Source organism: Ictalurus furcatus, chromosome 29 (genome assembly GCF_023375685.1).
Source record: "Ictalurus furcatus strain D&B chromosome 29, Billie_1.0, whole genome shotgun sequence".
Lineage (NCBI taxonomy): Eukaryota > Metazoa > Chordata > Actinopteri > Siluriformes > Ictaluridae > Ictalurus > Ictalurus furcatus.
In genome coordinates this window covers 8,560,599-8,573,359 of record NC_071283.1, presented here as the reverse complement: position 1 = coordinate 8,573,359, position 12,761 = coordinate 8,560,599, and the positions used below count along the sequence as shown (strand labels likewise).

General features: G+C 38.4%; 1 protein-coding gene across 3 annotated transcripts in view; it reads right to left on the bottom strand.

Moving 5' to 3' along the window:
• Positions 1–12,761, bottom strand: part of slit1a (slit homolog 1a (Drosophila)) — a 106,389-nt gene that overhangs the window by 82,208 nt on the left and 11,420 nt on the right. For all 3 annotated transcript variants that reach the window (XM_053618854.1, XM_053618855.1, XM_053618856.1), the window contains exons 2-4: positions 11,130–11,201; positions 9,066–9,137; positions 8,194–8,265 (exon numbers count right to left, since the gene is read on the bottom strand). In XM_053618854.1, the coding sequence (XP_053474829.1) occupies positions 8,194–8,265; positions 9,066–9,137; positions 11,130–11,201 (216 nt within the window). The remainder of the gene's footprint in view (positions 1–8,193; positions 8,266–9,065; positions 9,138–11,129; positions 11,202–12,761) is intronic.

Below are 12,761 nucleotides of genomic sequence, written 5' to 3'. Positions count from 1 at the left end.
GCTGACATCTGATAAGTGGATCATGTATGATGAAAAACTACAATTGACTTAAAATACTTCAGAAAGAGATGTCCATGCAGAGTGGGGGAAAAGACAGATCTAGGCACCCATATGGTACGACAAAGTAAATCATATTTTCTCTAGTTTCTATGGCAACTGAAACTACACATCAGATTATGTGATTAAAATTTTTGAAAGACCAAAGTGAATGAATAATTTCAGGTACATTATTATAAATGTACTAATATACTAATCCAGACACTAAAATAAATGTTTATTTTTAAATCAAAGAAGTATCATCCAGTAAGAACATGTGAGAACAATGCAAATCAATTAATCAATTATTACATCACAAGCATCCATGGTTCCTTGGCATTTGGGAGGTTAGTAGCTAAGCAAAATACACTGGATACCTGGGTTTAAAAGTGAGAAAACAAAGGAAGACACAATTAAACAGATAAAAGAATTAGATATCAGTGGAGTGGCCTGGACTGATGATGGCCTGGTCTAATAGCATTCTTGTGTGAAAAGCTTTTCCCAAAGATTTCATTTTAAGGATGAATTTATTAACTGTCCTGTGTGCATCCCTTGCAATAAACACATACTTATCAGGGGCTAGATGGTGAGAAAAGCCAGGACTAGATTGGAGGGGGCAAAGCACCCTGCCTTAGATGGGAAAGACTCTGTAGAGGTAGACATGCTAGCATTTTGTGAGTGTTTCTGTTTCATATCAATCCTTCTGTGAGTTCTTCATCAGGCACCCACTAATGTGCTTCTCCCTAGATGCTTAGCCCTGCTCAGATGAACAATCTGAGCTATGTTTGTTTAGACATCGGCTTTACGGTTTATTGACACATTCACTAAATGGCAAGGGAAGTGATTGACAACTCCTTTCTGTGGAAGTCTCACACATAGCCACATCCTTGCCAAACCATTTAACTTTCTCCTCTCTGAAAGTGCAAGCTTTAGAGAGTGTCTCCCTCTGTTTTTTGTGCTCTAGCCCCTTTTTGCATCATTCTGAAAAAAGTCAGAAGCCAAGTGACAGCCTTACACATGTATGGTCCTAAGCGAAAAACACTGCTTAAGAAGCATGATGAAAATTTAAGATCAAATGAAAAAAGTATACTATTTGACTATTCTAAGTGATAAAAATCATCTAAGTAGCATCCTTTTTTTTCCCCTGTGTGATGCCTTTTGTGCACAAGCTTCTACTTTATTGAAATTTTAAAGAAGGTTTATTCATGACCCCACATACCCCATTCAGTGCCAGTTAAAAGCTGCTACAGGTACTTTACTGCCTATCAATAATCAGTGTTTATGGAGGGGGTATATGTGTGCTTTCCTGTTTCATCCTTACAAAGCTTATTCTGTATTCTCCTAGAGGTCCTAACCCATGATTTTCGGCTTCTGACCAGCAAAAACAACGAAAATGCCGCCTCAACTCGCAATTCCTACTCTGGAACTCAGGATGGTCTCCATGTCAAATCACCATGGCTACACACAATATAAGCAGTAAACAAAGTAGCACTTCTTACCCTTAAATGAGTTGTGCTGTAAACATACAGTCATATTAGATTGTTAAATCTATAAAATTACAGTTATGCGAGGAGGAAAATATACATAATTCATCACAGTTAGCTGGATAGCTTGTTGCTAATAAAAGACAAACGTGGATGCATCCATGTTTTTTATCTCCCACTTTGTAACTCTAATGGACAAAAGTTGAAAATTAAGTCAGTCCGAGCTCAGACTTAAGCTCAGATTTTCATGTTAAGTTGAATGCAGCATTATATGCCACTTTGCCATCTCAATGACCATATCATTTGCAGTGTAAATCTAAGTGGGGCAGGAACGAAAATTAAAATGTGCCATATTCAAAACCCCTACAACTAACCCCTGCCTCTTCTGATCCAACTGGCCTTCTCTCTCCTGTTATATTCTGTCCATTTACTTATCTAACTTCTTTAGAATAGATAAGAGTTATCCCACATTCAGAACCATAAAACAAGAGTTGTTGTTACTGTAGAGTTACTGTATTTTTATCAAAAGGAATGATCATTTATCTAGGGTGCTTAATAAATTTGCATAATGTTCAAAACAAAAGCAAAGTCCCTCTGATTTAGAATGATTGTAGTACTAATTCCAGACCAACCAAAGGTCAAACAAAACCAATGAGTACAATTTAACTGGATTCTTTGTCAAACTTAGGGGTTCAAATGTATTCTGTAACTTCTCCCAGCCTATATATCAAGGGACAACACATGCCCATGGCTACTGCCTCCTGTTGCTACACTCTGACCCATAGGGGAATCTCTATGATAGGATTAGCTGACTATTCCATAAAGGATCAAGGCACAAAAGTACAAGCATACTGTATGTTTTGAATGGAACCCACTATGGTTCCTCCCCATGTTTTCTGGATAAACAGTAAGAGGGCAAGGAAATCTATTCCTCCTTCTGCTAGTGTTATTTTTTTCCTCAACAAAGGACATTGGGAGTTTCAGGACTTCCCAGCCTATGTAGCAGCTTGTTGAAACCTGCCTGTGTTTTCTCTCTCCCTCTCCTACCGGGAGGAAAATGAGCCTCATCCATGTAAGTTGACAGATACACTGTCAGCTTTGACATTTTGAACTGATAATCAAGACTGTCAAGGTTGCAAACCTGGATGGATTGCAATTAGTAGCTACACAATCTAGGTAGACACATTGAATGCGTTGGCATTCGGCAATTGGACTGAAAACGTTCATTTAAAAAATAGCAAGACCAGAGGAATCATGGATACAATTGTACATGCCAAAAGGTTACGAATGATTATGGAATACTCAAAGCTTTCTAGGGGTTGTCTGTCAGTGTGACTTATTACACAGAATAGTTTAATTTATTTTACAAAGACTGTTCTAAAAATGGCAAATTCATCAATTGATACTTGTGTCTCCCATGAGTTTCCATTCTATTTAATCCCTGCTGTTTTGGCTAGATTAAATATTCAGTAAACATGGGAGAGGTTTGGTGTATATATGTATATCATAATTAAGCCTAAATACTATAACAAATCAGGATGTCATGTTATGCTGCATTTCAAGCAGATAGTGAATGTATTGGAATGAGAAAATAACTTTTAATCTAATTGGAATATCTCCTATAAGAGTGGTTTTCTTAAAACACAGAAGTCCAAATGGACAAATAAAAAACTGTACTGTATCAGCACAAAAGGCTCCTTGTCTTTTAGAAATATTTCATCACGAATGCTAATGTTTATTTGCAAGTAAGACGTAAACCAATAAAACATTAAGTAAAATGCACCTCAGTCTGGGCTGATTGGAACCAGAACAATGCTCCAGTTATTCCCACTGGACTGCCCTTTCAACTGCTATAAGATTCACCTGCATTCGGTGATAGCCTCCCACATAGTCCTTGCATTAGTGTCTGGGGTAGGCCACCAAACTTATAGAAACATTTCCAATCCCTCATTTAGCCAATAACTGATCCAATAAAAAGTAAGATCTTAATCATCTTAGACCAATAACCTTTGACATTAAAGTTCAGACAGACAATGGAAAGTCTATCTGATTATCAAACCCACCTCTTTACCACATCCCCTTGACCAATGAACTTCCCCAGGCTGTCTGAACAGCTACGTCACTGGCTGTTTGAACAAAGGCTGAAGACCAATTTCTACACTAAACATTTAAATAATAGTAAGTTTATAAAATAGTATTTGTTGCTGTCCTAACGCCTCTCTAACAGGGTTTAGCTTGATAGTATTCTTAGACTCTGACCACTTTGTTCCAGCATGAGGATATTATTATATGTTCTTGACGGAGACTACAAAACACTTCTGTAAACCACTCTGGATAAGGGTGCCTGCCAAATGATGTAAATGCAGTTACAGTCTGTAGGATGGCAGACCTAGGGACTAGGTTGGGAACAGGGCCAACTCATGAGGGCTTGAATTGTTTCAGAGGTGGGACATTAGAACCCTCTCCTCCTATAGGAGGACTCAAAGTACCTGAGGCTTCAGGACGGCACTTTGTTCCCGAAAAAAAAAAAAAAAGTACAACCTCAAGAAAAGATTAACAACCAACATAGGAGCTTGGAGACATAAAAGCAACCAGAGGCTAAACAAGAGAAAGAATTCAGATTCAGTTCCCCAAAGAAACCTTCAAATAGCCAAATTAAATTACAAACATGATGGCATAAGGCAGCATACTCCACTTTTCCCGGTCTATTGCTCTTTCTTTCTACAAGTCTTTACTCATCTCCTGCGCTCTTTTATGGTGTTTAGGCTTGTGTACACCAGTCGCCTGGGAATGAAGGCTTGGAAGAAGGTGTTGACAGAACTCAGTAGCACAGATTAGTGTAGGCTAACACTAGTCTGCTTCACGCTGGCGCTGTGTGTGGGGGGCTTCATCTGCCCCATACCTTTTGCTTGTTTATACATGACAAGGAACAAAACTGGGAGTGGGAGAAGTGGCTTCCTCCATGACTTGTTTAAAAAAAATTGCTTAGACATATTGGTTTTTCAGTTGACTACTTGTACTCCTTTGAGCATCACTCCTCTCCAATTCAAACAACCACCACATGCTACCCACAATGCAAACGAAGGGGTGTAGCACCTGTGATATAGTTTAAGGCAAGCAAGAGGATGAAGATTTCATTGACTTCAAGTAAAATTTATTACAGAGGACCTGCAAGGTCCAAGCTCACATTCATCTAAAGCAGAGGAACAGCAAATAGCTTGTGAAAATGCAGGATGCTAGAAATTTATACTAATCGACTGAGAACAAGTCAGTCACTATAAAAGATGTTATTGCTGGCTGCTGCCTCATAATTCCAGCCAGCACCAAAGGCTGGTCGGTTTAGGTATGAGCTGAGGGACTTAGCACCATTAAACAGTGCTGCATCCGACTTTTTCAATCTGGATAGCAGATTCACAGCACAATTGCCTTGCAAAATTTCCTTAACTTGTTTACAATCCAACTGAAAAGTTATCATTTATGCATGACCTATCAATTCATAATATCTAGCCCAATTCCAAAAATGTGTGTGTTAAATAAAACACTTATGGTGAGCAGAAGAAGAGGGTGAGCTATTCATTAAAAGATATTCCAGAGCTTCCTAGCCTCTAGACTGATCCAGCATGTGGAAGTCCTGTGGGAACAGGCAATGAAGCACAGTTCTTGATACCCGCTGATTTAAAGGCTTGATGTTCAAGGCATTAATCATGAATATTTAACATGCCCTTATCCATCCTCTGAATTATCGATGAGACAGAAATACAGAACTGCTAGTATATAGAAACAGAACTAATACTCTGTTCCACTTTTTGCTTATTTAAATACTTCAGACACAAAACAGTGTGGTTTCTAAATTACCTGTTCGGCTTCCGCTTACTTCAGATGGTTTTATGGTGTTTCTGTTTCTTACACACACCGCACAGCCCATTAAAAACACTGACGACTTGTAAAATCCACATTTACCACCGGAGAAGGGCAGGGGACAGAGAGCTGATTGGTTGCTGAAAGCTCATGGGCATTTAGATGACCTAATGGTGGATTACTGTGTATCTCTTTACAAAATAAGATAGATCACTGAAACATATGACATATATTTAACTTCACTTTTATGAGTCAAGGTAGAAACATAATGGCCCTTATGAACTTAGATTCATGACACGGTCTAAATTAATTGCTCTTTGTTAACATTTGCGAGGCAAATTGATCAATTCTGCCAAATGTTCCAAATGTCCATTACCATGCAAACAAGTTGTGTTGCAGAGAGAATGCCATGATTTTGCACCACTCAGTTACCATCAGGATTACAAAATGCCAGTAGGAACCACATTTATTATTGCAGAATTTATATGAAGAATAGAGAGAGAATGTTTAGAATTTCATTAATTAATGTAAATTTGTATAGACATTTTACAAACTTAAATCTAAAGGTGCATACAGATAAGTTTAGATGGCACTCCTACCCATCCCTCTCTCTCTCACACACACACAACCAGCGTATTTACTTATCAAAGAAAGGTATACATAGGATGCAACAGGTGACTATGTTCCTATCAGCAACTGAAAAGTTGATGCTTTGTGCAAAGTTGCTGTAAATTCAAGCTTCCCAGCAAGGGTCATAAACCTGCCAATCGTGCTTGCCACCTTCACACATACACCAGCTTTCTCCAAACCAGATGCTGTTGCCAGCAGGCACCATCAAGCTTGCTTTGACCCCTCCTCCCTAAACTCTCTCAGGCCCTTGGTTCTGCTGTACTCACAGTATGAATGCACTAATTACAGGCACAGCATAGGCAGATTACAAGGACTACAGCCTTTCTTTCCTAGCATGGGGGTAGTGAGTGAGAGGAGAAGGGGGCAGCAACAGGTTGTTAACCATAATGGATGCCACCATTTACTTGTTATTGTTCCACATAGTCAGTCCTCATTCTCTTCAGGTTCCCAAGGTAGTCCTAAGTACACCCCTGCAACCTCCAAAATAAATCCATCATCCAACTTGTTTCTACGATGTGTTACATTGGTCAACAGTTGTGTAGTGAGAGTAATGCAAACAAACAGCTCCCTAATTCATATTTGAAAAGCAATTACAACACCTATTCAGCTCGAACAGCCTTCTCACAGACAGTGTAATAAATACAGTTTAGACCTGTCATAGTAGACTGGAGCACTGGGAAGTGAATTGGTTTGTTCTTTTCTAGAATTACATTACACTAATACTCAAGGATTAACGATTAGTCTACCCAAAACAAAGAATAGCACAGTTTTTCAAGAAAAGGCATTGTGCTTAGCTGGTGGATGCCATCTTTTGTATAAAAAGCACAGAGAGCAAATTGGCTGAGGCCCCTTATGCTCTCTGGCCAGCATCAATGACTTGGAGCCACTGTTTATGCCAGTACAAAAATGAGCGCACATACAAGAGAATGAATAGGGCAAATTAATGCTACAAGAAAACATCTGGGTTAACATACCACCTAAGGCTCAAAGGCTTTTACATTAAACTCACTTGTTAATGGCATTAAAAAAATAACAAGCCCCAGTGACTGCTCCAAGCAAGTGCAAGAGCAAGTGTTCCTTTGGGACAAGAAACATTTTACCAGTATTTAAATTTCCTCAACTCAAGTAAGGCAGTTCTGTAAATATATTCATAATGCCCTTTGCTGGAGAGCAGGCCATGCTACAGATGTCAGCTGACTTTGAGGTTTAGGGGCACTAAGGGTACATTTGATCCTTGATGGTGTCACTCAAAACACTTAAATTTGTACTCATAAAACTCAGAGTAGCTATACACTAGTGATTCCCAGATTAAAAAGCTTTGCTGTTTAAAAAAAAAAAAAAAAGAGGATGAGGCAATAAATGATTCAGTGTAATTTGCCCATGAAGTAGTTTTACAAAACAAAGAAATCAATAAATCAAGGTTTATGTCATTTAAATTGTTCAAACAGCTGTTTCTATTGCCAGAGGCTGAAGTCTTATACCTGCCTGAAATATAAATGTTGGAATGATGTGAACAGAGTACTTAAGAGTTTGGCCTTAGAGAGTTCAATTGTGTATGTGTGTCTTAGGGGGAACAGAGGTCTGGAAAGGGAAATGGTTTTACCTTGTCTCAATAAGAGAACATTCTCACCACTGGCTACAGGTAACTTGAACTCAAATAATCAGCAGAAAGGACAGTTCATACCAATTATGTGCAGAAACAGTACAGGCTTTCAGACTTTAATAAGAATTTTTTTTTTTTTTTTTTTTTAAACCTGTGGTTTGCTACCCTGAGACGGAGGTGGGGGTTGGTTGGAGGGCATTTTTGATTGCTAGTTTTCCTCCCGAAAGAACAGAGAAACAGCCTGTCCAACCTACTAGAAGCCTAAGTTTATTCTCAGGGCGACATTTGGCTTCCCACTGCAAAGCACAAATATTTCTCATCAATGACAACATTCATAAGAATGAAGAATGAAATGCCCTCAACCTTTTCAACCTTCTTAAGCGATTCTAGGTTTCCATAGTACTGTACTCACAGGCACACATGCACAGATCATATCTCATAAATGTACTCGGCTATCCCAACACGGACTAACATGCTAAAAATTTCAACCCATTGTGTAAATGTTTAAAAAGGCATCCATAAAACCTTAGTCAGACTGAAGCACATCATAGACAATAGATATGAAAATGTCAGGAGACTCACAGTCGTGACAAAGCAGCATTCTTCTGGAAGAGTAGCTCTGGCAGCTGGTAGAGTTGGTTCCTGTTTAGACGTCTAACAGTGGCAAAAAAAAAAAAAAAAAGTTACATTAAAGTCACTATAGTGAACAAGAACACAAATGAAGTGGGTATTATCTGATATAAACGACAGCTGGCTAAAATTAGGGAAAGAACATCTAAGAAATGTATTAAAATATCTCAAATTTTGATATGAGCAAAACAAAAATCTGCATCAATTGACTGGCATAATTAGCAAAACTGAAATAGACAGATTGGGACTAATTACCAAATGAGACCACAGATTGTTGAAGGCAAATGCAATTAAACATATGGGACTGGAAGCTTTTACTTTTACCATAACTTTTAAGGACTATTATAAAGATCAGATGATGGTGTTTTTTGACTTCACATGTTGCACATTAAAGTGAACAGCTGTACAGCTGCAGTCCTAGTTTTAAAACTTTACCACATGATATGCACAAAACAGCAGTGCAGCTGTGATGTGGCTTCTTCGTTTTGACAGTGGCTACATGCTGAAGCCACCATCACCCCTTTTCTGATGGGGGGGGGTGGGTGCTTAGCTTCTCAAACAAGAGAGACTGGCAAATGTGTTTAGTATCATGTAAGCCTAAGCCTTTTTTCCCCCCCACACGTTCTTGGTCGGGTTCCTGGTTGGCTAGTACATCTAGCCAGCGACCTCAGGTGACTTTTGTTTAGAATCTTGTTTTTCTTTTTTTATTCTTTGAAAGGGGTCTCATTACAATACAAAGCTTAAAGTTGTTCCCTGCTTTAAGCTTAATATTGGTTAGGCTCTTAGTTGGCTAGTAGAAGAGACTGCAATCTCAAAACACTTACAGCCTCTCCAGTTCTTTCATGTCATCAAAGACCCCCCGCTCGATGGCTCCAATCTGGTTCTCCATCAGCTGCCTGTGGAGAGAAGTCACAGTTGGTGATGAATATGTTTCAGTCCGTACAGGATTTCGAAGAGTTTTTTTTTGTGACTGTTGCGGCCAAAGATGCTTGATTTTGCTGCTGCTTTTTTTCAAAATTTGGAATCTGTGGAGTATTCTTGTGCTTTTTTTGTGGAAAACTACTTAAAATGGCAAAATTGCAATTGCACTGTCTTTCACAGTGTTGTTTATTGGTAAATGAGACCTTTTAGCTGTACTCATATTCGTGAGTCACATGAATCGAAGGGGGCTTTGTCGAATGTGCATTGTGATGATGTCATATGGCACATTATGATGTCACATGACACGTTTTGGCCCAAATCTGCAAACAATCTGTGGCAATTTTGAAAAATTGCAAGCTCTGGTAAATATTGTGAATATTGTGGAGTTTGCTTGATTTTGCGTTAATTTCTGTGATCACAAAATCCTGGAGGGACTGATGTTTGTCAAAACTTGGGTGGACTGGGACAGAGCTTCAGGTAAGCTTAGGGCGTAATAGACCTGTTTGTGGAAAGAAATTAGAACGTGGTGGAATCTTGGCAATTAAGGGGGAATTTTAGGAAGTCTAGCCAGGACAGCATGTAGGGAAAAGTGCATGGGAGGGCTGGGAGTCTGTGATGGCAGTGTCTAGCCAGTAGACATTGGCTGGTGTGGTCTGGGATGGTGGTGGGGCGTGAACCAAGGAGGCTTGCAGCTCTGGGATGTGTAGGCCACCAGCAACTCTGTGGCTAGGTGCTTCAAACTGAAGTTACTTATTCAAAACAGGTCGGGTAAGCCCTCAGAACCACAGACTTCACATGAACCCTCAACACTGAGCATAATCCGACTCACCACAGGGACTGCAAAGACACTTGCATGTAAAATGTTTATTTAAATTTTTTTTTAATTTTATTCTTTTTGAAGTGGTGCACTCTAACACCCTGGGAGACATGCAGACTGGCTTTGAGGAAACAAAAGTGTTGTTCATTAAAATTAGCTTTCGTGAACAGCCAGTTCCCCCTGAGAACATGGAATCAGATCTAGCAATTTGATTTTTATTTCCCTAGGTTGAAACATAATTGCAGGTCACAGATCACAGCCTCTTAATAAATAAAAGATTAAATAAATAAACAGGTGATGGGTCTTTATGAGCATGATTTTTTATTAGCATTTCACAAACTAATAAAGCAAAATACTAGAAGAAACAAGCCAGCTTCCTGTTGTGTATGTTTATGTATTTGTAAGTGTACACACACAGACACACGTGCGCATGTGTGTTTTTATATATATATATATATATATATATATATATATATATATATATATATATATATATATATATATTCTTATTTAACCAAATATAAACATTGACACAATATCAAGTAATTGACAACCTTAGCCTCATGAGTCAGAACGAATGACTATCTCCCCAGACTGTAAACAATGCCAGGCAGGGTTTTAAGATGTAGGCAACCATTCTTTGTTTTCGCAATGTGTATGTGAGGCTCCTGATTGTACGCATAAACCGTTTTTCCTGTAAGCTCCGTCTTCACCAAGGGCAAAGGTTCACGCCCCCCATTTTCACAGTGAGGCAGCCAAGTCCCAGGGGTTAGAAATGTGAGAGTACCCCCCATGCTTCTGCCTGGATGTTAATCATGTTAACAACCCGCCTGGAACTACAGGGGCCTTAGGGAGACCTTTGAGCTCCTTGGGGAAACTGGTGTGCGTGCGTGTTTGGGGGGGATGGGGGTGTTAACAGGAAGAAAGTTGTTTCCATCTTGCAAGTAACAAAATGACAGTACTTCTTGTAAGAAGGTGTAATTGGGTATAGACTTTAAAATATTTAAATACAATGGTGTTTTGTGATGGCTAAATCAATTAAAATGCATTAAAAAAAGAATTTGTTGTATTATATTATAACTTTCACCTCAGTAAAAATCATGTATATTTTTGTACGATACCAAGCATTAAAACATTAGGAGAGACTTACAGAACCCGGAGGTATTTGAGTCCACTAAAATCATTCTTGTTGATGCGGGTGAAGTTATTTCCATTCAGTTCCCTGCAAGAGAAAAATATTAAATATTAATGATTTCTCCCTCCGCAGGGACATTTCCATTGAAGTTTCAGTACATGATGGAATCAGTAAACTGAGATATGCCACTTGTGACCAAGATCGTGTTACATGAGAAACAAACATTTCTCAAGTCTGTGAAGCATTTTTGCAGTGACACGCACCACATATCCTTAAAATAGTTTGGCCTGCAGTATAATATTTAGTCTTCATATTAAGGAAAACCTAGAGTCAATAATCAAATCTAAGTAACATGTCTATATTCCTGTGTCTCCTGAGATGGATTCAATAAGTATTGAATATTTTTGTCTAAGTTTAGACAAAAGTAATGTTCTTTTATAAGTGTATCTTGTTGTGAGTTCACCTTAGACCTTAGAAGTCACATGTTCTGACATCATAACTATAAACTATGTGTGCAGCTTAATTGATTGAAAATGTGTGAAAATGCATCATTGTGTTTGTCTCTATGACAAACACTCTGTTTTTGTTTTTTTCATTGCTATTCATAATAGATCTTATTGTTTCTGCATTGAGTGGTGTGTAATAGTTCATCACACATATTTTACATCAATTGAAGTTCAATACCAAACAATAAAATGTTTCCAAAAATGTAGCCATAATCTTTTTTTAATTTTGCAGGCTGGGCTTTCTAGTACACACTGTGTGCGAGTCATAAGTGTCAGTGAAGTTTCATCTTGTTGAGCCAAAATGAAGCGCTTAACCAGACATCACTAATAGCACTAGTTTTACTAGTCTTGATTTTGTCAAAAGCATTAAGACAATAAGCTATATAAAAGCTATATCAGGTAAGGAAATCATCTATCAATCAACACTATCAAAGAATGTCTTTTTATAGCGGACTAGCCTGTCATGAAGTACGTTCCTCCAAAAGAGAGTTTGACAACAGGAAAAGTGGCCAATGAACTTGCTCTTTAAACCAAAAATTAATTTTTTGATCTGCAGATGCATTCATATGATTATTATATACTAAAGATTATAAACTGTGTTATGACTGAACATTGTATTAAGTTAATACAAATGCTTTGCTCAACTAAAACATAGGTTAATAAACATTTTTGTTTTTTAAATGTCTGAATCATTGCTTGTGCTCCCTCTGCAGGGAATTCTGTTTGACTGAACTTGTTATTCTGTCCAAATTCATGACAAAAGAAAGAAAAATTTGCCCCTCTATAGTGCATCAGTGATCAGCGACCTTTCAACTGTCGACACTCCTAAACGTTGAAGCAGCTGTGGGACTTGGCTCTGAGCCTCTGTGTTCTGTGTGTCAGGTATAAACACACATCACTCTGTTATTATGCCATGATGAGATCTGGGGAATTTTGAGTTAATCCTGTAGCAGTCATGCCACCACCCTATAAATGGGCAAAACACACTTGTATGCAGATATAAAAAGTCATCTTTATTCGTGGACCCAAAATTGACTTCTCTTGGTCCATTATAATGACCACTCTTGGGACATAGCTAGAGAGAGAGAGAACCAGAGAGCGAGAGGTCATTATAGACAGATGGTCTGTGTACACAGGTGCA